General features: G+C 42.1%; 1 protein-coding gene across 3 annotated transcripts; it reads left to right on the top strand.

Moving 5' to 3' along the window:
• Positions 1 to 245: 245 nt before the first annotated feature.
• On the top strand, positions 246 to 25314 carry NHLH1 (nescient helix-loop-helix 1). Of its 3 annotated transcripts, none has more exons than XM_069950121.1 (4): positions 7833 to 7888; positions 8237 to 8333; positions 8478 to 8555; positions 22660 to 25314. In XM_069950121.1, the coding sequence occupies exon 4, from the start codon at positions 22921 to 22923 to the stop codon at positions 23308 to 23310; it is 390 nt and encodes a 129-aa protein (XP_069806222.1). In that variant the 5' UTR covers positions 7833 to 7888; positions 8237 to 8333; positions 8478 to 8555; positions 22660 to 22920; the 3' UTR covers positions 23311 to 25314. The 3 variants fall into 3 exon arrangements, with proteins under 3 accessions (XP_069806224.1, XP_069806222.1, XP_069806221.1); XM_069950120.1 differs by having other exon boundaries at positions 7838 to 7918; XM_069950123.1 differs by lacking the exons at positions 7833 to 7888; positions 8237 to 8333 and adding an exon at positions 246 to 333.
• Positions 25315 to 26534: the final 1220 nt, after the last annotated feature.

Genomic DNA, 26534 nt, shown 5'->3' with positions numbered 1-26534 from the left:
GATGTCTGTCTAGGCGCGTGTGTGTTCAATTTCAGGGTGGGTGATGTTATTGCCACAAGCTCATTAGGCCGATATTGTTTTTTAATCAGTGCCATGGCAACGATGATGCAAGCCTGCACTCCACACCTGATCCACTGCGCTCTCACCACCCTCTTCTTCTCTGCAGCGATGTCTCTTACTGCAAGGCCTCTGAGACCATCTGTGTCAAGTTGGTGGGAGGGAGAACTTGCCCCGGCTCTCTTCCGCTCTGGAATTCTGACTGGGGACCAGGGGCTGCGGACTCGCTGTAGACTGGATACAAGGCGGCCTTCACCATAACATAATGTCATGGAGGTCAATGACTGATTTATAGGGAACCTGTCATCACACAAAAGCAACATGCTAAACTAGTAGCCACAACTGCCCCCCACCGAATGCCCCCACTCCATATAAAATCTCAATGACCTAATTATAGAGTATCAGCCTTTATTTATGGTTCTCCATAATAGACCAGTCTCCATTTTGTCATATTATGGTGGACCATCATCAGTTCCACTCCATTCTACATTAATCATAGGGACCATCATCAGTTCCACTCCATTCTACATTAATAATAGGGACCATAGCGACCACTACCATACAGCTCATACTTCATATATTCCATGTCATTTGCACTCTTCAAGGTGGCCACATCCTTGACAGTCTCCATTTTAGATTTCATCATTGGACCATGTTGGATGCCATTGAACCATTGGCGATTTATAACTTTGGTTCCTTGATCGTTTTGGGTCAGGCTAATCTAAGGTGCAGAGTGTATTGAATCTCCTCATTCTTCACCCTTAACCCTATAAGAATGATGGAACTTCATGGGTGGAGTCACAAATTGTGGTCCACAGTGTAGTTGCCGCTGGTGGTGGGCAACTATATGCATCTAGAACAGTAAGTGAGGTGTTATGCTATCATAGTTCATGGGGGGCAGTGGTGGACCAATCATACCAGACTCTATTGTTTTTTTATATCTACATGGACCATACTAGCTTCTGTTCTTCAACCGATGTCGATGTGAAATCTTTGTTCTCAATGGATATACCATCGTGTTTACATTTACTTTAATGTAGCAGTCTCCCTATAATCATATTATAGGGAGCCATGACGAATCTGGTCCATCAGAATAACAACCTCCAAAGTAGACCTGATTCTTACCCATCTGATTTCTATATACCAACACAGTGCCCCCCCCCAAGCTTGTATCAATGTGACATCAGCTTGTCAATCTTGATGGACCATCGGTTCTAAGCTAGAATAAGACTGATGTCAGTACTGTGGTGGATGATCTTTACTTACATCTACATCCAAGGAAATTGGCAAAAACATTGACATAACAGCGACCGTTCTAATTCTCGTATTCTGAAGATACTACTTTAGTTTAATAACTTCAAGGCTGCGGTCGCGTTTTATGCCATTTGTGACAAATCTACCAAGTAAAGGATTCCTAATCGAATTACCAAGTGACATAGCAGTTAGCCTGGCCAAACTCCAGTGCTAATTATTCCCTAATTTAACGTGGGCACAATTACATTTCCTCTCGAAATCTGTTCTTCTTGTCATTAACAGAAAAGACCAAACAGTTTAGAAGAACATTTGGCCATTTATCCAATCAGTTTTCCCATGAAGCGTGGAGCTTACCTCCGCTGCGTCCTAATTCATGGGCTGTTTCTCCACTTACGAGGAAAGTTTACTTATCCTTTCAATTTTCGTAAAAGTTTTCTAAGCTAAGACACAGAGTTCTACTGACTTCATGTGTGATGTGGCCCAAGAGGTCCCCAAGGGCTCCACCATTTTATTGTGGTTGCTTTAGGTCCCTGGTCGGACCAGTTCACCAGCCCTGAGAGTTTATATCTATTTTGTCTCTATTGACTGTATCTTATGAGTAGTGTTGTTTTCTGACGCATGGTCGTTTGGCATGTCCCCTACTGATATGGATTCTTCTTCTGATACGTCTCCATCTTATGATGTTGTCAACTGGGTAATGTTACCTTCTGTTAGGCACTAACGCAATATAAATATTTAAGAGTCAAAGGCCTCAATTAAGAGTCTTAAAACAAAGGAATGGCCAGGTATCCCTCTGAAGAAGGACCTAGAAAAGGGGTGGCTCCTCTAAGGAGACCACCACGACCACCATATTAAGTAGCCATTTCAGTCAATATCCAACTTACGAGTCTAAGGATAAGACAAGGTAAATACCAAAGCCAAGTATAGTCCAAGTGATGTCATCTTCTGATATCCTTTGTGCTCTGACATCTCCTGAATGTTGTCTTCTGAAATATCTACATCTTCTGATATGTTTTCTTCTGACATGTTATTTTCTAAATAATGTTACTGCTTGATATTATATCTCCAGAGTGATGTTATATTACATTATCTCCTGAATGATGTTGCTTTTTGACTTTTAAGACCACAGCTGATGTTCTTCTACATGTTATCTCCTAATTGATGTTTTCTTCTGACATGATATCCCATGAGTGATGTTTTCTACTGACATTTTATCTCCTGAGTGATGTTTTCTTGTTCTTTTACTGATGATTTCTTGCCAGTTATCTCCTGAGATAAGTCATGTTGTCTTCTGACAGATCTTTACCTTTCTTTACTATTCTTCTGATATGTCACCTCATGAGTGATGATATCTTACATGAGTGATGTTATGCTATGTGATATCCCATGAGTGATGTCTTCTTCTAAAAGTCTATCCCATGAGTGATGTTTTCTTCTGACATGTTATACCATGAGTGATGTTTTTTTTCTGACAAGCTATCCCATGAGTGATGTCTTCTTCTAAAAGGCTATCCCATGAGTGATGTTTTCTTCTCACATGTTATCCCATGAGTGATGTTTTTTTTTCTTTTTTTTACTGATGATGTCTTACATGATATCTCAAAAGTCATGTTGTCTTCTCACAGATCTTTACCACTTGATATGTTATCTCCTGATATTATCCTATTAATGATGTCATCTTCAGACATGTTTTGTCACAAGTGATGTTCTTTTTTGACATATTATGTTTCGTTTGATAAGATATAAATTTTTATCATATGAATTCGGACAACACTTTTGGTGAAATCTTCTTCTCTTCCTCAGGTCAAAATTTCAGATACTGGATATTTGGCCTTAAGGAAGAGGAGAAGACTCCTATAACAAAAAATAATATCTCATTCCTAATACCTGGGTCTGTCTTTGTGTGACTTGCAGGCTCCATCCATGAGACGAGTGTATGCCCAGGAATCCACAAACTTTGGATCCCTACTGAGGAAAGGCTTCATCGGTAATTCCATGTATTCCCATGCCATGTTTTCTCCTGAGGGATATCTTACACATTATCTTCTGCAATATGATATCTTACATGTTATCTTCGGAGTGATATCTTACACGTTATCTTCTGAGTGATATCTTACATGGTATCTTCTGCATGACATCTTACACATTATTTTTACATTTTATCTTGTTTGAATGTTTGATACCAGTTTGTTCACATGCATAAAAGACTAAAATATTAAATAATATATACTGTGGTGCCTTAGATTAGGAGTATAATTTGTTCCGGGACCGCGCTTGTAATCCAAATCCATTCTAAAACCAAAGCATATTTTCCCATAAGAAATAATAGAAATGCAGACAATTGGTTCCACACCCCAAAAATAATGATTTATTATTCTGAATAACATGTAAAACAGATGAAACAAACATTCAGAAACAGCTGAATATGTGATATTATAAGTTACTGTACAGTAATGGAGAAGATGGGAAACACAAGGGCGGACAGAGACTGCAGGGAGCATGAAGAAATGAGCAGGACAGATGTGAGCACAGTATAGCAGCACTCTCTGTCCGGGGAGAGAGGGGTTACAGCTATGGAGAGATTACCTCAACCGTCTTGTCCCCTGATGTAAGCCCCAGCCTGAAGTGGATCTGGTATGATTTGGAAGGTGAGGGAGACTTCCTGGGTCAGAGTACAGGGCTGTAGACCCCGCTATGCAGGCCATGCCCCTCCCCCACTCCCCCTCCTACCCAGTACAGGGAGCTCTTACACCAAAGCAATGTTTTTAAACCAAGTCACAAATTTTAAAAAACTGTGAGCTCTTAAACCAAAACGCTCTTAAACCAAGTTACTCTTAAACCAAGGTACCACTGTATTTTTTTTAAATTATATAAAAAAAATTTGGGGGGGTTTTAAACCATGTTTAGAATTTGCAGGTGGTCTCAGAGAGTGACAGAACATGTAACCTGTAACACGGGCGATGTCTGGTCCTGGGTGTTTAATGGACATGTAGCCGGTTGTAAAACAGCTGTTTAAAAAGGAAAGCACAGAAGTCCTTCCATCCAGGCAACAGGCTGGAGGAGACGACAATCTGTCAGCTCTGTAATAAATGACCCATTGTATTAAGAGATCAATGGAGAAGGAAGAATGTTCATCCCAGAGTCTCCCACGATGCATTGCTGTCAGGAGGCTAATTACACAAATAATGATCAAGTAGATCTATGAACCTGAAGTCGCGTTGAGCCGGCTCCATTAACGTTCTCCGCTTCTGTGTTTTGAGGCGATGTGAATCTTTGACAAGTTTATTTGCCAGAAAATGTCTGATGTTATCTTAGATTTCGGTGAGAATTTCCATTCAGGAGACGAATGATTTAAAGGGATTTTTCATGCTGCCTAAACCAGGAGTCTTCAGGGCGTTCTTTCCTATCCATCAGGCTTCTTTCCATCTTGATTGATAGATTTGTCCCTACACCCAAACAGGGGGAGACCTATCTATAAAGGTCAGCGGGGCTGGGAGAAAGTGTTGGCATCCGCTCCATTGAGGTTTACTATAGCATAGTGTACTTCCTAAGGCAAATTGACTTCTAGTTTCCATTTGACCTTTCTGAGGGCTACCGGTTGGGTATTTGGGTAGACCCTAATCTGTGTGGTCTGACCATTGATTTATAAAGTTGTAGAGCCAGATGTAAATCTGTAATGAACCTATTACTGCTAACGTGGGCCTAGGGAAAGTCGGATTGAATAGAGCCCAGAAGAAGCCATCGCAGAGCCCTGCCCCAACACCACATGGAGAGTCTCCAACGTCTTGGCAAAGGCTTATCTGCCCATCAGGCCTGTCCAAATACATGTATAGTCATCACTTAACATACAATTAAATATGAATCATTAAAAAAAGTATACATTATAACCAAAGTGCTATCCAAAGTGCCCACTTACATGTCATCATATGTAAATGCAGAAATGTAAAACCCAAGACATCCAAGAACGTCCATGAGTCCATGTTTTTGGCTGTTTTTTGCATAAATTTAGCCCCGTCTACTATACAGTTCCTGTGATTTTCCTGGCCTATATGTTCCTGATCAGATTAGTGTGACCGGACCCTTATAAACCTATATTAATATTTATTTTCATTGAGATACTCCAGCATATATTCTCTTCCAAAAGCATAATGCCAATCCGTAGTTACCCGAGAGAAGAAGTATTAAAGGGAACCTGTCACCCCCCGTGCTGGGGTGACAGGCTCCCGAACCCCACTACAGCCCCCTATACTCACCTGATCCCGCCGGGTCCCGCTTCTGAATCCGGTCGGGTCACGGAGATCTCAGCCACTGCAGGCCGGCCCGCGCGCTGAGAGAGCCCAACGCTCATAGAGAGTCCAGCGCTCCGTCATTCTCTATAAGCGTTGGACTCATCTCTCAGCGCGTGCGCCGGGCTGCAGCGGCTGAGATCTCCGTGACCCGACCAGATACAGAAGTGGGACCCGGAGGGATCAGGTGAGTATAGGGGGCTATAGCGGGGGGTTGGGAGCCTGTCACCCTGGCACGGGGGGTGACAGGTTCCCTTTAAGGTCCTATTATGCTGCGTTTACATGGAACGATTATCGTGCAAATTTGCACGATAACGGTCGAATTCGAACGATAATCGTACGTGTAAACGCAGTGAAAGATCAAACGACGAACGATCTTTCAACATGTTCTCAAATCGTGGTTGATCGTTCGCAAAAAATTTGCAGATCATTCCGTGTAAACGGTCGTCGCGAAAGTCCGGACGCCCGCGCCCCCCGCTCGCAGCCCGGCCCCCCGCTCATCCGCAGCCCGGCCACGCATCCTACAGCCCCCCCCTGCCGGCTCGGAGCGGCATGGGTGGCGATCAGGGCAGCGGGGTGGCGATCGGGCCGGCAGGGGTGGCGATCGGCGGGGCGGCGGGGTGGCGAACGGCCCGGCGGGGGTGGCGATCGAGCCGGCGGGGGGGGCTGTAGGATGCATGGCCGGGCTGCGGATGAGCGGGGGGCCGGGCTGCGAATGAGCGGGGGGCCGGGCTGCGGGCGATCTTAAAATGATCGCAAAACGATTTTTCCGTATGATATATCATACCGTCTAAACGCTGATCGTTATGTAAAAGAAAACATTACTCTAACATCGATAATCGTATGATCGGGCGAATTATCGTTCCATGTAAACCCAGCAATAGACACAGCGAGTTTTATCGATTAATGATTGCAAACGAGATCGTTTATCGTTAACCTGAAATTGTTCACCATATTACACAAAGCGATAGTCGTTACTACGATCGTTTACTCCATCTGGTCCCAGCAAACGAAGGAACGATGTGGAATTACACTGAACAAATAGGGAATTACACCGAACGATTAACGATGATATTGGTGTCAGCATCAAACAATTGATGAATAATTTCTCGTTGGTGGTCTGATCATTGCCTGCATTTACACTAAACGATTATCGTTTACATTTGCATAATATAATGATAATTCACACGATAATCGACCCATATATTAGGGCCCTTATAGGCCTATGGTTCCCAAGAACACCATTTGACTTCTTCTGGAGCCCCCGTCATTGAAGACAATTCTTAAATATTAGAAATGAAGATCTGTCTATAACATGACTTAATTCCCTCAGAACACAGGGGTGTAGAACATCTACACCATGACAATGACAGGACAGTCAAGAGAGATAATAATGTGGATGGAGAGGGTTAGTGGGGTACTGAAGAAGAGACATCTGTTATGGCTACGTGGGATTAAACTAGGGAGAAGAGGTAGGTTATTCTTGAGAGACGAGAATGAAGGAAGAAGAGGCAAATTCTTATCAGATGATACTGAGGTGTCCATAGACATTAGTGAAATTCTGCCAAACCCAGATCGGGAGCGGTTTACCTTGTTTCCCTTACGGATACTTGGCCAAGCCAAATTTTGGCGTAAATAGAGGGATCAGGTCGAATGAACGTTCATTCGGCCTGTACAGCCGAAGCGCTTTGGCTGTCCAGTCATGATGGGAATTATAGTTTTGCAACAACTGGAGGGCTGAAGGTTCCCCATCCCTGGTGTAGTGCAAAGTTTATGATCCTCAGGGGTGGGAGATAGAAACAGAGGGAGGGAAGTATTGATCTATATAGGATATAGGAGAAATAGATAGATTGATAAATAGATAGATAGATAGATAGATAGATAGATAGATAGATAGAGATATATAAAAAAAATTACTAGCAAAGTTGCTTAAAGGGGTTGGCCACTTTATAGTAAAATTGCTCAGTGTATAGTATTAGTAACTGTACTCACTGTATATACTGACAGCAGCTCCCGCTGTACCTCATAGAGCTAACATCAGACTCTCCTCCTCCTCCAGGCTGTACTGCCCTGCTCTGTGGTGTTTTGGTCCATAAGATGGCTGACATAGAGGAGCATGTGACCAGGCCCCGCCCTCCAGTGTCCACCACTGAGCCTGTATATGTCTATGGAGGACACAGGGGACAGGGCCTGGTCACATGCTCCTCCATGTCAGCCATTTTATGGACAGAAACAAAACAGAGCAGGGCAGCCCAGCCTGGAGGAGGAGAGTCTGATATTAGCTCTATGAGGTAAACAGAGAGCTGCTGTCAGTATATATAGTGAGTACACTTACTAATACTTTGTACTGACCTATTTTACTATAAAGTGGCCAACCCCTTTAATTTTTATTTTAAATACATTGTGACCAAGCTAAAATGGTTGTGACTGTGGCCGGGTCTATGATTTGTGTTCTTGGTGTTTGTGCAGGAGGTGGGGGTGGGTGGATTCTCCTTAACATTTCACACAATGGAACACCTCTATAGCTGCGGACCTTGGATATATGGAACCACTATTGTTATGGAATATTTTATTGTGGCGTCCTTTCTGTGATCTAGAATGTCCTCCTATTCATCTTACAAGGTCTATATATTTCACAGGTTACAATGATTTCCCACAGCTGTCCTATCAGCACTGAAGTCATGGAACAAAGGCGTACATACAGCAACAAGGGGCGCCAAGAATGGTGGATCCTGGGTATTTACTGCTATTTACAGGTTACCAACCACTATGCAAACTGGACAGTGTAAAAAACACAAGATACTGAGTAACAAATGTATAGGTGGAGGGAGCCACTCTCTGCACTTCTCGTCAATTGAATGGGCATTTCTTTATATTTAGAGGAGGTGGAGGAGATGGCAGCAGCCGGGGATCCGGGAGATGAGGAAACTTAGGGCTCCTCTATTACACAGAGCAATGGTAAGGTAAGTTAATACTTTATTTTACACTAAAGGCAAGGGCTGCACGGACATTGCTAACGATGTCTGTGCAGCCCTTGCTGTTTAATAGTTGGTTCATGTAATTGCTCAGTAAATAAGAAGCAATCTGGCAGGATGTTTTTTTTTTTGCTCTCGCCACTCGTGACATGCCAGCACCGAGATGACAGCAGCCACAGCCTCTAACAGCAATGCCTGGCCCCACCACGTATTGCCTGCCCGACGTACTGCCCGGACACTGCTCCAGTCACCTGGCACTAGTTCATTGGTCATGTCCCCTGGCAGTAATACATTGCAACACAGCCAGCCATAGCGGGTCAGGTGGGGTACTGTGTGTGTGTGTGTGTGTGGGGGGGGGGGGGGTTGGGGGTCACGTAGGGTAGTGTGTGTGGGGGGTCAGGAGGGGTAATGTGTGAGGATGTGTGTGGGGAAGGGTCATGTGGGTTACTGGGTGTGTGGGGGGGGGTCAGGTGGGGTACTGTGGGGGGGGGGGTTGGGGGTCAGGTAGGGTAGGGTACTGTGTGTGGGGAAGGGTCAGGTGTAGTAGTGTGTGTGTGGGGTCAGGTGGGGTACTGTGTGTGGGGAAGGTTCAGGTGTAGTAGTGTGTGTGGGGAACGGTTAGGTGGGGTACTGTGTGTCTAGGGAAGGGTCAGGTGGGGTACTGTGTGTGTGTGGGGTCAGGTGGGGTACTGTGAGTGTGTGTGTGTGTGTGTGTGGGGGGCCAGGTGGGGTACTGTGTGTGTGGGGTCAGGCGGGGTACTGTGTGTGTGTGTGTGTGGGGGGGGGTTGGGGGTCAGGTGGGGTACTGTATGTGTGTGTGGGGTGGTGAGGTGTGGTACTGTGTGCAGGGGGTTGGGGGTCAGGTGGTGTAGTGTGTGTGTGAATGAGTCAGGTGGGGTAGTGTGTGCGGGGGGATGGGGGTCAGGTGTGGTAGTGTGTGTGGGGATGAGTCAGGTGGGGTAGTGTGTGTGGGGATGAGTCAGGTGGGGTAGTGTGTGTGGGGGGATGGGGGTCAGGTGTGGTAGTGTGTGTGGGGAAGGGTCAAGTGGTGTAGTGTGTGTGGGGATGAGTCAGGTGGGGTAGTGTGTGCGGGGGGATGGGGGTCAGGTGTGGTAGTGTGTGTGGGGATGAGTCAGGTGGGGTAGTGTGTGTGGGGATGAGTCAGGTGGGGTAGTGTGTGTGGGGGGATGGGGGCCAGGTATGGTAGTGTGTGTGGGGAAGGGTCAGGCAGGGTACTGTGTGTGTGTGGATGAGTCAGGTGGGGTAGTGTGTGTGGGAGGGATGGGGGTCAGGTGGGGTAGTGTGTGTGTGTGGGGGGGGGGAAGGGTCAGGCAGGGTACTGTGTATGTGTGTGGTCAGGTGGGGTAGTGTGTGTTGGCATGGGTCAGGTGGGGTACTGTGTGTGAGGGGGTTGGGGGTCAGGTAGGGTAGGGTAGTGTGTGTGGATGAGTCAGGTGGGGTAGTGTGCGTGGGAGGGATGGGGGTCAGGTGGGGTAGTTTGTGTGGGGATTGGTCAACTGAGGTAGTGTTCTGCACATATTTTATTGTAGCTGGGGGGTGGGGGGGAGTGGCGGGGGCCCATGCCCCGGATGTTTTAGGATCCTAGCAATGCCCCTGCTTACCAGACTGACCAAACAACACCCTATGACCCGCTACTATAGAGTGAAGGTGGCATTGATTGACATAAACTCATATGTCAACAAAGCAACAAAATAATTATGGCCACTAGAAGGTGACAAAAGTGTGGTGGTGACTTCAGGCAGCCAAAATGTTTTTATTTAAAGTGTATAAGAAATTTAAAAATCTGCATGGTTTGGATACATTAACTCTTCATAGTAGTGACAAGGTGATGTTAGTGCTCACTCTGCTGTCATTGAGTCCCATCCATCGTGCATAGATATTTCTCATGCTCCACATTTCTGGAGCCGGGACGACAGATGGGCTGTTCACCAGTAGCACACTAAGGGCACTATATAGGTTTGCTCTGTGTTGGGTGGATCAGGTATACACTACTATCGATGGCATGTTGGGGGTGAAGGAGTTACTGGTACAGTGATTAGTTTTGTAAGGTTCCATATGAGCGGAAATGAAAGAACTGCAAGAAAACAGTTACCCTTAGAACTGAATAGGCTGGCACTGGGCTTGGGGATGATTTATACAGTACAGTAATATAGATGGCATGTGGAAGGGAGAAGAGGTTACTGATACACTGGCTTTGCAAGCAGCCCTGGTCTAAACAGTGAACTACAGCTGATAATGATCAAGATGATAATAATAATAAAAAACTATAGACGGGATTATGGCAAGGAAAGGGTTACATCACAAAAGCATCCCTGGTCTAAACAGTGAACTACAGCTGACGATGATCATGATTTTGATAAAAAGCTAGAGGAAGGGGATTATAACAAGGAAGGGGTTACATCACAAAAGCAGCCCTGGTCTAAGCAGTAAAATATAGCTGCTGCTGTAGACGAGGATGATGATGATAAAAAGCTAGAGAGAGTGGATATAGCATGGAAGTAAAGGATCAAAAAAGCAGTCCTGGCTTTCTTCTGGACACAGCATCAGCTAAGCCCTGACCCCACTTCATGTTACTAGAGACAGACTAAGCCTAACAACAGACAGTGAACTGCAAATTCAATAGAAGTAAATTTTTAATGACAACAAATTGCAGATTTTCTTTTGATCGCTCCTGCTCTCAGATGTGCACAGGTAGCGTAATATGTTTATGTCAATTGCAGAGGATTTGGGACTGTGGTCACTATAAAATGCAAAAAGCTGAAAGGTGGAGCTTCCCTTTAAGGGTGTGACAGGTTACAGATTAAAAGCTTACATTATAATAAACAGTAAAACCATAAAATAAACTGATAACTGTCTGGTTGGAGTCTTTATGGGAGGTGGTCGGTGACTTCCAGTGTGACAGGAGATACAGAGCGGAGGGAAGGTGGCGGAGTGTTATTATACAGGAGGTGACGCTCCAGTGACTGCTGCAGAATAATCATCTGATGTCACCTCTCACCTCTAGGGAAATCGCAGCCTTCCCGGCTATGTCCTACACATCTGCAGAGCATCGCTCTGTCTCATCTACCTCCTGACAGATACATGGTGATATATTCTGCAGATTATCACACCACTGACCTCTCTACACATCTGCAGAGCATCGCTCTGTCTCATCTACCTCCTGACAGATACATAGTGGTATATTCTGCAGATTATTACACCACTGACATCTCGAGAGGTCTGCGTTAATGTCCTCTCATTATATATTCTAAACCATTGACCTCTCTAGATCCGCAGAGCATCGCTCTGTCCTCTATGCCCCCGACAAATACATAGTGATATGTTCTGCAGATTATTACACCACCGACCTCACTAGAGATTTGCAGAACATTGCTCTCTTTACCTTCTGTCAGATACATAGTGATATGTTCTGCAGATTATTACACCAGTGACCTCATTGGAGATCTGCAGATCATTTCTCTGTCCTCTCCACCTCCTGATAAACATATAGTGATATATTCTGCAGATTATTACACTATTGACATCTGTACAGATCTGCAGAGCATTGCTTTGTCCCTGCTACCTCCTTACAGATACAGTGATATGTTCTGCAGATTATTACACCACTGACCTCATTGGAGATCTACAGATCATTTCTCCGTCCTCTCCACCTCCTGATACACATATAGTGATATGTTCTGCAGATTATTACACCACTGACCTCATTGGAGATCTGCAGATCATTGCTCCGTCCTCTCCACCTCCTGTTACACATATAGTGATATCTTTGGCAGATTATCCCACCACTGACCTCTTTACTGATCTGCAGAACATTGCACTGTCCCCTCTACCTCCTGACAGATACATAGTGATATATTCTGCAGATTTTCACACCGGTGACCTCTTTAGAGATCTGCAGATCATTGCTCCGTCCTCGCCACCTCCCGATACACATATAGCGATACATTCTGCAGACTATTACACCACTGACCTCTCCAGAGATCTGCAGATCATTGCTCCATCCTCTCCACCTCCTGATACACATATAGTGATTCGATCTGCAGACTATTACACCACTGACCTCTCCAGAGATTTGCAGATCATTGCTCCGTCCTCTCCACCTCCCGATACACATATAGTGATATATATCTGCAGACTATTACACCACCGACCCAACGCCTGCGTCCTGTATAAACTCTGTCCCATCTCTGAGCTGAATCCCTTTAACTCTTCGCGCTCCCACCTGCCTCGCAGTGCCGCAGACATCCACCACCCTCCCCGCCGCTCGCCGTGCGCTATCCTGACAGGAAGACGCGGAGCATTTCCAAGTCGCTAAATAATTCAAGCAAACGGCAAAGCGCGTTATTAGCGACGACAGAAATAGAAAGGGAACGTATTTTCTGCATAACATAACGGTAGTAATATTGATGATATTACGGTGGTGGTGTGTGTGGGGGGGTAGGGTCATTATCTGGCGGTGTAATAACCAGTCGGAGTTCCAGCTCTTTACTTATGCATAGTACCACGCCGCATCCCTTGGCGTGAAACGCGTTAACATCACAGCAGCTTTCTGAATGGTGCAAAAGTTCACAACATCCTGTCCGAAACTTTATTGGGAGCAGTATTGCGGAGCAGGAGCGGGGGGCAGGTGATGGGGGGCGGGTGGCGGCTGACAGAGCGGTGGCGGAGTCTCTCTCCCATGGTCTGTCACTTTCCCCTGATTGACTGTCCCCGGCCTGTATGTCCCGGCTCCCTCTCCCTCCTATCTATCCCCCTTCTCTTTATGAAATATGCATGCTGAACAGATGTCCTCATCCCCCAGCCAGTCCTGGTCCTCTCCCTCTGCCCCTCAGCCAAGTCACAGGAGCTCTTCCAACGCCTCCCTCTCCCATCCCCAGGGTTTTCCCATTCTGCCAGCCAATGTCTTGCCATCCCAGCTGTTTAATATGTATGATGGAAGGCTCTGCGGTGGCCAATGAGAGCCGCCACCTCTTCCTCATGTGGTGTGCTCCGTGTCACCCTATATATATAAATATATGGGACTCCTATACACATGGGTGTATGTCTACAGACCTCCTATACGTGGGGCTGGGATCTCAGGCAAGAAACTTCCGCCTGGACCTGAGGAAGGAAACTTTAGCTGAGCTGCTCCCTGTATACATGGCTACCTGAGGAGAAGCTGCGGACGCTGGGACAATGTGCAGGTAAGGAGAGGAGACTCACCCCGGGGATGAGGGAGAATACTGCTGGGAACAGATCCGAATATACTGGGACTTTATGTCAGTGACTGATCAGATATAGAGATGAAATGATAGAATATGGAACTATTGGTCTATCTATATATTATCTATCTTGTATCTATGAAGTATTATCCATCTGTTTCAGATACAGTTATATGTTCTGCAGCTTATCTATCATCTATCTATTATTATTATTATTATTATTATTATTATTATTATTATCTATCTATCTCCTATCTATCTACTATGTATCAATCTATTATCTATCTATCTATCTCATATCTATCTATCTATCTATCTATCTATCTATTATCTATCTTCTATCTATCTATCTATCTCCTATCTATCTATCTACTATGTATCGATCTATTATCTATCTATCTATCTATCTATCTCCTATCTATCTGCTATCAATCTATCTATCTATCTATCTATCTCCTATCTATCTATCTTTCTATCTATCTATATATCTCCTATCTATCTATCTATCTATCTATCTATCTATCTATCTATTATATTTCTCTCTCTCTCTCTCTCTCTCTCTCTCTCATACCTATCATCTATCTGTGTATTATCTATAAACCCTGGGCCAACAAGGGTTAACCAATCCCTTTGTCTGGAAAGTTTATGGCTGTGGTATTAGTGAGTGGATGGCACTGCTCCTCACCCAGCATCTGTCAGGCGAATGTTGGAGTGCTTCAGTATAGGAGTCATATGCTTCCTCCCCGTCCAGGGTGGTTTCCTCTCCACTGACAACAACAAACAACATTCAGCACCAAAACACCATTCCGCACATAGGCCGCAGTCTTAGCCCGATACGCCGTGTACACAATGTCATTAAATAGTTAACTCCCTGCAGAGCGCATCCAGCCCTGATGTGCCTATCATCTTCTGAATGACAGCTGTCAATCAAACCACAATTTGCAATCAATGACCCGGAGAGCAAATACAACGCCCGACGGGTAATGTTCTATGTGATTTGTTTTCCTCATTTGTGTATTAAGTATCAGAACAGGGGATCACAGCTAGAAGGAAAGACACAAATGATCTAGTCACAAGAGCTGACACTCTTCTAGATGGTGTATAGATATACGTGGTGGAGTCTGACTGCCTCTGATGTATTATAGACTGTGCCTATTATTATAGCTATTATGATGATACTGTGATATTGGATAAGCCTATCGTCTGCAAATGGTTCACTAGACTAATACTTTTTGTATTTGTAATTAAATTTATTTTATTTTTTGTGTTAGAATTTTTTATTTTTGTATAGTATTTATATTCTATAATATTTATAGTTTCTTATATTAACAAAAGATTCATCATTTTGTATTTTATAGACTAAACATTGTAAAGGATATTTTTTTGTATTTTGTATGCTCTTTATCTATCTATCTATTTATCTATCTATATATCTATCTATCTCCTATCTATCTATCCCCTATCTATCTATCTATCTATCTATTATCTATCTATCTATCTATCTATCTCCTATCTATCTATCTATCTCCTATCTATCTATCTCCTATCTATTTATCTATCTATCTATCTATCTATTATCTATCTATCTTCTATCTATCTATCTATCTATCTCCTATCTATATATCTATCTATCTCCTATCTATCTATCTATCTATCTATCTATCTATCTCCTATCTATCTCCTATCTATCTATCTATCTCCTATCTATCTATCTATCTATCTATCTATCTATCTCCTATCTATCTCCTATCTATCTATCTATCTATCTATCTATCTATCTATCTATCTATCTATCTCCTATCTATCTCCTATCTATCTATCTATCTCCTATCTATCTATCTATCTATCTATCTATCTATCTATCTCCTATCTATCTCCTATCTATCTATCTATCTATCTATCTATCTATCTATCTATCTATCTCCTATCTATCTCCTATCTATCTATCTATCTATCTATCTATCTATCTATCTATTTATTTATCTATCTTCTATCTATCTATCTATCTCATATCTATCTATCTATCTATCTATCTATCTATCTATCTATCTATTATCTATCTATCTATCTATCTATCTATCTATCTATCTATCTACCTATCCCCTATCTATCTATCTATCTATCTATCTATCTATCTATCTATCTATCTCCTATCTATCTATCTATCTATCTATCTATCTCCTATTATCTATCTCCTATCTATCTATCTATCTATCTATCTCCTATCTATCTATCTATCTATCTCCTATCTATCTATCTTCTATCTATCTATCTCCTATCTATCTATCTATCTATCTATCTATCTCCTATCTATCTATCTATCTATCTATCTATCTCCTATTATCTATCTCCTATCTATCTATCTATCTATCTATCTATCTATCTATCTCCTATCTATCTATCTATCTATCTATCTATTATCTATCTATCTATCTACCTATCCCCTATCTATCTATCTATCTATCTATCTATCTATCTATCTATCTATCTATCTCCTATCTATCTATCTATCTATCTATCTATCTATCTATCTCCTATTATCTATCTCCTATCTATCTATCTATCTATCTATCTATCTCCTATCTATCAATCTCATATCTAATCTATCTATCTATCTCCTATCTATCTATCTATCTATCTATCTATCTATCAATCTCATATCTAATCTATCTATCTATCTTCTATCTATCTATCTATCTATCTTCTATCTATCTATCTATCTATCTATCTTCTATCTATCTATCTATCTATCTATCTATCTATCTATCTATCTATCATCTATCTATCTATCTATCTATCTATCTATCTATCTATCTATCCATCTCCTATCTATCTATCTATCTATCTATCTATTTCCTATCTATCTATCTCCTATCTATCTATCTATTTCCTATCTATCTATCTATCTATCTATCTATCTATCTATCTATCTATCTATCTCCTATCTATCTATCTATCTATCTATCTATCTATCTATCTATCTATCCATCCCCATGTGTGTTGCATAGCTGGTGGATGTCTGTGAGGCTTGCACTGATAGAGACTATACTGGACACAAAGGGACAATTACCAATTCCGTACAATTGATCACTGACAAACTCCTAACTTGTGACAGATGGGCGATTCAATACAGAGCCGTATGCCAGCCTGACAACCTTTTCAGATCTTTTTGCCCTGTTGAATGCAGCCTTCAAAACAGTTTACACAATCCAGAATTTTCTATTTTCATTGAATAACAAAAAACAAATGTAAAAAGAGAAATTCAAAAATCTTTCGAACCCCCCTAAATGGTGCTGTCACTTTTTATCATTATTATTTCAAGTCAATTCTTTCAATTTTCATATAACTTTTTTATATTTGACATTTTCATTAATTATTATATTAATCAAATATTTCAGTTCAACAAGTGAATGTAAAAAAAAGCATAAAAACTATTTAGTTAAAAAAAAATCTTGATTTATATTGCGCTTTGATTTCCTTCATTTCTAATTTAATAAAAAGTTACTTTAACATTTAAAAAAAAGTTTCCTCCTCAAACATTTCATAGAATCTCATCCCCCCCCTTTAAAAATGTAAAAAATAAATTCTAAACAATAAAACTACACGGATAGAAACAGTTCAAAATTTTAAATTCGGATTTCCATCCATCATTGTTTTGCACTCACGTCCTTTCTACATTATTTCATACTTGTAAATTATTTATTTCACGACCCAAATTTTGTTAATGTCCATTATCACATATCGACTATGACACGATCACTTTCCCCTTTAAATGGGAATTAACCCCTTAGAGCCCCGTTAGAGTTCTACAACCCGGAACTATCTGTGGAAAAAAAAAAAAAAAAAAAAAAATCCCAACTTTGCTCCATTAAACGGATTTACAAGCAATTAGGGAATTTTCTCAGATGGCGTTAAATCTCGACTTTCCTTGTTCTGTTGTTGTTGTTGTGTTTTTTTTTTTTTTTCGGGAGCTCACATTTCATTAAGCAATAAACACCTCTAACAAGGCTCCAGTGGGCCGTGTGATTGCTTATATACAGGGACTCAGCAGCCGGTATAAACTGGATGCCTCTTACATTTCATTTCATAGCGCGCACTTTTCCGGATTGAGTATGACACACGAGTAAAGGAAGAAGGTTGTTCAACTTTACGACGTGCGTTACTCTGTCAATGGCCGCGCCTGGAGATCTTAAAACCACATTAATGCTAGTAAAATCCCATCAGGTCCCGGAGAAATTTCAGTGCATTTATCCCATTGTCCACACTAATGAGCTGAGAGTGGCCCTACCTCACTCATTACAAGACTAAAGTCTTACCTCCTCACCACTTACAAACCCAGATTTTTTTTTTTTTTTGCTTTTTCCTCTGATAGATCGGTACATTTTTGAATTTTTTTAAATTTTAAAATTATTATTATTTTTTTTAACACAAAGTTGAAACCAACTCAGCATTGGTAAAACTGATGTGTAAACAGACCTCAGATACCCACTGGGACCATGGGAGGAGACAGTTTTCCAGTGTACACATAATTTCCTTAAGTGGATATAGAAATAATAATAGACGATCGCCAATCACCTTCGATGGCTTCGATGTACGTGAAAAAGTCAGGACTTTCTCAAGCGTATTCTTTTAAGTAATGTTACCACTGACTGGCGAAAAAGCATCACGGTTCCTAATCGGAAGAGTACTGTATAGGACATAGGACTGCTTTATGTAGGCAGCTACTCCTTTAAGTGTTCTTTAAGGCGGGTCTTTACTTATTCTGTAATTTACTCGGTCGAGCTTCTTGAGTCATGTGACACAAGTTTTGCCCAATTCGGGTCTCCTTGAGTGTTCCCCTTTGCTGGGCTGAGCTGTCAAACTTCTGCGACTAGTCAATGTACGTGTTTTTTTTAATCTCTTTTTACTAAACTTTATTTATATCAGATGAGTCCTGACAATGGACAAATCTATACATCTGTATACACATGTGCTTGTGCCTCCTGTAATTCGATGATGGCAATTGTTATAGATGATGGCTGCCAAAAACGAAATAATGTCTTCTCTCCTCTGTGTGTTTTGCACCTTATTCCTCCCAGAATCCAATCTGTAAGATTACATTACTGGTTAGTAAGGTGCCCCGCAATCCGGAGCGCTCCGCCACGGTAATCAGATGAAATTCCCAGGCCTGCTACAGAAAAGAGGCCATATTTATCCTGCTTTCCTCCTGACAATAGGTGTGCCCATTAATCATCCCCGGCCACTCCGCCTACCCCCATGTCACCATGGAATAAGATGGAGAGACGGAAATAACATACGGGCTTTATCTGGAGTCACACAACACAGGGAACACTCAACACTTACTTTAAATGGCGTAGACAAGGCCCATTCCTGATCGAAGGACGCACAACTGGGGGGATATATCCCTAGATAGTAGATAGATAGATAGATAGATAGATAGATAGGAGATAGATAGATAGATAGGAGATAGATAGATAGATAGATAGAGGATGGAGAGTCCACAGCACACCAGCTCAAGTGGTAAAAAAGTGAGTTTTATTCCAAAGATGAAGAACAAAACAGATGCAACGTTTCAACAACCTCTCGTTGTCTTTCTCAAGAAAGACAACGAGAGGTTGTTGAAACGTTGCATCTGTTTTGTTCTTCATCTTTGGAATAAAACTCACTTTTTTACCACTTGAGCTGGTGTGCTGTGGACTCTCCATCCTCTACTTTCGGAATCCTTGGCCTAAGGACTTATTACCTGAGCACCCGCCACATCACAATCGGACGTGCGGCTTGTTTTCTATTTTTCTAGATAGATAGATAGATAGATGATAAATAGATAGATAATAGATGGATAGGAGATAGATAGGAGATAGATAGATAGATAGGAGATAGATAGAAGATAGATGATAAATAGATAGATAATAGATGGATAGGAGATAGATAGATAGATGATAGATAGATAGATAGATAGATAGATAGATAGATAGGAGATAGATAGATAGAAGATAGATGATAAATAGATAGATAGATAGATAGATAGATAGATAGATAGATAGGAGATAGGAGATAGATAGATAGATAGATAGATAGAAGATAGATGATAAATAGATAGATGATAGATAGATAGATAGATAGATAGAAGATAGATGATAAATAGATAGATAGATAGATAGATAGATAGGAGATAGATAGATAGATAGATAGATAGATAGATAGATAGATAGAAGATAGATGATAAATAGATAGATAATAGATGGATAGGAGATAGATAGATAGATATGTCTGTCTATTTCTCCTATTCATCATCATCACAGACTATAAAGTGTGGCCCAGCACTGAGGAGGTTAATGGTATACCCAGCTGTTGGTGCTAGGTAAAGCATGAAATGTGGAGTTTATGGTAGATTAGGAGAACATTGTGTAGCCGCCAGCCCTTCTCATCCCCCATCTCGCCTACAGTTACTTTCTATTCTAATCCTGACCAACCTGTGGATGTGGCATCTCCAGGTGCTTCCTGACAGGAGACACTAATCCCAGTGTTAGGGGGTCTGTGACTATGGGGGGCGCTGTATAATAACACAACCCTAGGAGTCCCATATACGGGAGTGACGTCATAGAACGGTATCAACCTGATTGGTATATTCACCACTCACTATGGATATATAATAGATAGTCAGCCCTAAATTGTTGTTTACATGGGCCATAAGGAAGCTATACTGGGAGGAGCTTCTATCTATGTCACATTCCCACTGGGACCCCCATGGAGTTGAGACCTTTTCAGACACATTGCACAAAACAGCTGTGTTGGGTTCCATATGTCTCCAGTGGTAGAATCTGTGACATACGGGCTAATTTAATATACACCCCCCCCCCCCCCCCCCAATATCTCCTCCCCCCTCCCTCTGTCTCTCCTTCCCATCCATCCACCACCTGTCCTGTCTCAGGAGACCCCAGAGAGAAAAATGCATTTTCATTTACATCTATCTTTATGAAATGTGCTGCGTTCCCTGCGGGCTCCGGCCACTGCCTTTGGGTGCTCGCTTCCATCTCTCTCATTTGTCCTCCCCGTCAGCTCCACTTAGTGTGAGAGGAGAAGACACTTTACTCTCACAATAATCTTTGACGGTGATATCAGCGCGTTTTTCTCGGGCCTGTCATCCATCTTTCCCTTGTTCCCGGCTCGTTTCTGGGTTATTTTCTTTCCATTAATGTTTCCGCCACCTTCCCCTGACACATAATATATTTGCCATTACTATGACATCTTATTTTTCGTGACTAATGCGTTACAGTGTACATGTGTACAGAGACATTGGCACCCCCACTCTTTAGCTAGTCGTATACGAAGTCCTCTTTTAGTCAAAATGGTAAAATTTCTGTTAGGTCTCTGGGAAAACTTGGTGATAACCAATATGGCTGACGTGATAGCTTCCATTGGGAATTGGGATGCAAAAATGGGCCCCCAGTGTTACATTTGGAAGATGTGACAGATGTATGGGATTAGACTATTACCTTCCTCTTTATACATAATGCTGTGAAATATAACACCATTGTCAAGGGGTTTGCCTTTGACACAGATTGCCTTTGAGTGCTTTATAGATAGATAGATAGATAGAGATAGATAGATAGATAGATAGATAGATAGATAGATAGATAGATAGATAGATAGATAGATCAATTGTCTTTCTATCTGCTATTTATTTCCCATTTATCAATTGTTTATCTATCTATCTATCTCCTATCCATCTCCTGTCTATCTATCTATCTATCTATCTGCTATCTATCTATATCTATCTATCTATCTCCTTTCTATCTATCTATCTATCTATCTATCTATCTATCTATCTATCTATCTATCTCCTTTCTATCTATCTCCTATCTATCTATCTATCTATCTATCTATCCATCTCCTGTCTATCTATCTATCTATATCTATCTATGATAGAAGACAGATAGATAGGAGATAGATAGATATAAGATAGAGAGACAGATAAATAAATAGTTTATAATAAATTAGTTGGTTTCATAAATGTGAACTATATTATGCTAAAACGTTGCGGTCACGCCATGGGTTATACGTCACCCTATAGTTCATGTCTGATTATCAATAAGAACACAATACTTTGACATTTTCCCTGTACATCATGTAACTATATAAAATAACGTTTTGTTCATAGAAACAAGTCTGACATTTTCACAATAGCATTGTTTCATCATTGAGGTGCAATGGACTCAATGTGGACCCCATTACAGTACCAAAAATGAGGCTTTCACTGTGTTACACAAAGAAAAGTCAAGAGGGTGCCCTCTGATCATGGTTTAATGAGGCATCCTAATCGTCTAGATTAGGATCGTCTAAGATTAAGGTCACTTCCTAAGGTCACTTCTAAAACTTGGGAGAAGTTTTTCTCCTACAGAAATTTCTGAGCCCATTCTTTGTTGGTCTAGTTGCGGGAGCAGTATGCACAGCAATTTACACTGACCTTTTTGAGAGCTTTTCTGTAAAATTCTGACCTCTACAATTTGGTAACAATTTGTCTATTGAAAAGTATATTTCTATTGTTGGAACAATTTTGTGGTAACGTTCTGTCCCTCTATGTGCTGTAGTCTTGCAGTGATACCAGAAATGGTTGATATTATTGACTAATCTATTTATCGAGCCTTGAATAAACCTGTGTTGATTCGCCATTCCTTTTACGAGGCTCCTAATCGCTTTGTTTCTTTTTTACTTTGCTTTATATTTTTTTCTGTGCTTTTATACTTCTCCTACATACCATACTATCTCTTTCCCATTAAATTTGCTTTTTATCTTGTTGGCACAATTCCCTTCATAGCTATTAAGGAACCCTTTTATAATTTCTCTATTTCTCTTTTGTTCCAGGGGGAAAAACAAGAACGAGAAAGCAGAGAGGAAAATAAAGGCTTAATCTCAGCTGAACACTTTTATGAGTTAAATTCTTTCTCTTAAGTGCATTGTGTGAGTGGGCAATCACATCAGGTGCCTGAAAGCAGTATATTTCGCAACATACCCATACGTTCCAAGGCGATCCATGAGATCGGGAAGACGCTGTCTTGCGTGAAGCACTTTATCGACTGATCTGGGGTATATAAGGGGACACAATCTAAAAATCTTCAAACGGGAATGATGTTAAACTCCGAACAAACAGAAATCCCGGCTCATTCAGAGACTGAATCCGTGTTTAGCGATTGTGGAGGTGGAGGAGGACTAAATGACGCGGGAGGCATCAGTTTATGTGGAGAAACGCGGATTTGCGAAGCGAGTGATGCAGTAAAACGAGAGCTTCAGCACTTAAGTCGAGAGGAGAGGCGAAGGCGGAGGAGAGCCACCGCGAAATACCGCACTGCACATGCTACACGGGAACGCATACGGGTAGAAGCCTTTAACTTAGCCTTTGCAGAGTTGAGAAAGCTTCTGCCAACTCTCCCCCCCGACAAGAAACTTTCAAAAATCGAGATTCTCCGACTCGCTATCTGCTACATCTCCTATCTCAACCATGTTTTAGATGTGTGATAGCTCCAAGGTGCACTATATGGGGTTATATCTCACCCTCTTTATTTTATGCTGCTGTATTCAGCTACAGACTAGGACTTTATGACAGAGGAGAACCTGTGGGACCATATGTTTTCTACTCTGTCATGGATTTTTGTAGAGTCCCCAAGTCCCAACCTAGAATGTAAAGCTCCTGCCTTTCCAACATCAGCCATTTTGGTCACCCTTTCCATGCTTTCTCTACAAGCATAGTCACATTGTAGCCATCTATCATGGAATTAAGACCATCAATCCCAACTACCTGCAGATATAGCTTACACAAGACCATTATTCATCCAAGACCATTATTCATCCATTAAGAACTCTAAGGACCTTCTTAAGGTCTTCAAATAATTGCTAAAACTTTAGACTTACGTCATGTTGCACTTGTACAATTTAGTGACGGCTGATCCGCAAGAACTTGGTGTAGCTAACATACCTCCTGCAAGATAGATATGCACAGGGCACACATAAATCCCTATCAGGAGGTTTTGAGCACTTCCTCGTCACAAACACCATGAGATGGACAGCCACGGGTGGGGGACTTTTCCCAAAGGTGAATCTCTAGAGCTCCATTTATCGATCCCTTCATAAGTCTCATATGGATACCATGTGGCACTCATATTTCAAACATATGTCCTACATAGATTGACCCCTTGCCCTTTTTCAGTGCACCATCGAAAGGCTACTACAACTCCCATGTACAGTCTCCTATTGATATAGTTGGATAAATAGTCCGTTTCTAGGCAGGAATTTACTTACTGAGAATATAGTATGAAATGTGCACTTTCCTTCCATATGAAAGTCGATATCTAGTTGTTTAGTCTTCGTTCACTGGATGGTAACAAAAAGAGCTACGTCTACAAGTATAAATTGCTTGTGGTTGGTTGATAGGTCTTATGGATGGGCTACCTGACCCAATAAAATCCTCATTTGAGGTTAAAAGAAAACACTAGTTACGTTACATAGATGACATACTCGAAGTTTTCCTTTAACTGAATAGAAAATGAACCATACGATATCGCCAACCTCAAGGAAGTCATATTCTAAAGACTTAACGCAACAACCAATACTACCTACTCTAGATAGGAGCATGATGGACAGCAATGTAGATTATAAAATGACCTCATAGCCAAAGGTAACATAATCTCCTATAGATAGTTTAATTTTCACAGATAAAATGTCCTACCTTCTGGACAAGGGCGTACCTACCATGAAAGCAGCCACGTGCTGCTACTACAGAGCCAGTAAATAAGTGGATACTTCTCCCTTGTTCCTCGTGGGTGGGGTTTACCAGGACTACTCCAAGACTGGGGAAAACAGGGCAGACGGCCACACCACCCTTGAAGGGATAGGAGGGTGAAGAAGCACTGGGACCATGAATGGTTATATTTTGATATTGCTATGGGTCCACCTTAACTACCTTATGTTATAACTTTTATTGTGAATTAACCCTACCTCCTACAGTCCATAAAATGTCCCGAGCAATGAGGAAAATTTCACCTTGGATTTCTGAGTTAAGGGTTACATGACATGGAGCTGAAAGGGTTGACTAAAACCACACGACCTATTGGTTTCTAAGCAAAGTTCTCATCTTGGTGCTGCCACCACACCCTACGTACACAATCTTTCCCACTATGACTACTATCACCTTTTTTTTCCATGTTTACCCCCTTTAAGTGACCCGAAACGTACGTGCCAGGAATTAACAAATTTATTTATTTATTTTTATTTATTTATATGAGTCATTATTTATTTCATGTGTCGTGCACTTTGTAAGAGAAAGAAAAATGTGACAAAAAAATTTTTTTCACCGGGACTTGGGCGCGGGCCTCCGAGCACAGTGGACCTGGACTCAAGTCTTACCTCCGTTCTGCCACCGAGAGCCTCGATTCTTCTGTAGATACGTTCGATGACCTCTAAAAAAAGCTCTTGAAATGAAGGGGAAAAAAATCCTGTAAATACTTTGACAATGTTTTATGTGTTTAGAATGGATACAGACTATTTATGATTTCTTAAAAAAGTTGAAGGATTCAATTAAAAAAAAAAAAAGAGAAACATGTTTCAGTCTGTTTATTTGTCACCTTTACATCCAATATCCTACTGTATACAGGGAAGCCTGACTCCTGTGCCCTTTGTTGTTTGAGCCTCCTGGGAGTCAGTAGGCTGTACAAGGAGTGCTCCCCCTGGTGGACACCTCAGGGCTGGAGAGGTCTATTGATACTGATCTGTACACTGTATACTAGGTGGAGGTACAGCTCCTCTCCTGTATACTAGGTGGACGTACAGCTCCTCTCCTGTATACTAAGTGGACCTACAGCTCCTCTCCTGTATACTAGGTGGTGGTACAGCTCCTCTCCTGTATACTAGGTGGCAATACATCTCCTCTCTTGTATACTATGTGGCGGTACAGCTCCTCTCCTGTATACTAGGTGGCAGTACATCTCCTCTCCTGTATATGAGGAGGTGGTACAGCTCCTCTCCTGTATACTAGGTGGCAGTACATCTCCTCTCCTGTATATGAGGTGGTGGTACAGCTCCTCTCCTGTATGCTTGGTGGCAGTACAGCTCCTCTTCTGTATACTAAGTGGAGGTACAGCTCCTCTCCTGTATACTAGGTGGCGGTGCAGCTCCTCTCCTGTATACTAGGTGGCAGTACAGCTCCTCTCCTGTATACTAGGTGGCAGTACAGCTCCTCTCTTGTATAGTAGGTGGTGGTACAGCTCCTCTCCTGTATACTAGGTGGCAGTACAGCTCCTCTCCTGTATACTAGGTGGCAGTACAGCTCTTCTCCTGTATATGAGGTGGTGGAACAGCTCCTCTCCTGTATATTAGGTGGTGGTACAGCTCCTCTCCTGTATATTAGGTGGCGGTACACCTCTTCTCCTGTATAGTTGATGTGGTACAGCTCCTCTCCTGTACACTAGGTGGAGGTACAGCTCCTCTCCGGTATACTAGGTGGCAGTATAGCTCCTCTCCTGTATAGTTGATGGTGGTACAGCTCCTCTCCGGTATACTAGGTGGCAGTACAGCTCCTCTCCTGTATACTAGGTAGCGGTACAGCTCCCCTCCTGTATACTTGGTGGTGGTACAGCTCCTCTTCTGTATACTAGGTGGGGGTACAGCTCCCCTCCTGTATACTTGGTATTGATACAGCTCCTCTTCTGTATACTATGTGGCGGTACAGCTCCTCTCCTGTATACTTG

This window comes from Dendropsophus ebraccatus, chromosome 13 (assembly GCF_027789765.1).
Source record: "Dendropsophus ebraccatus isolate aDenEbr1 chromosome 13, aDenEbr1.pat, whole genome shotgun sequence".
In the NCBI taxonomy this organism is placed as follows: Eukaryota; Metazoa; Chordata; class Amphibia; order Anura; family Hylidae; genus Dendropsophus; species Dendropsophus ebraccatus.
This window is presented reverse-complemented; position numbering and strand designations above follow the sequence as displayed.

Bases quoted from the DNA above. Each gene is read 5' to 3' on its own strand.
- NHLH1 (XM_069950123.1), top strand. From the start codon at position 22,921: ATGATGTTAAACTCCGAACAAACAGAAATCCCGGCTCATTCAGAGACT.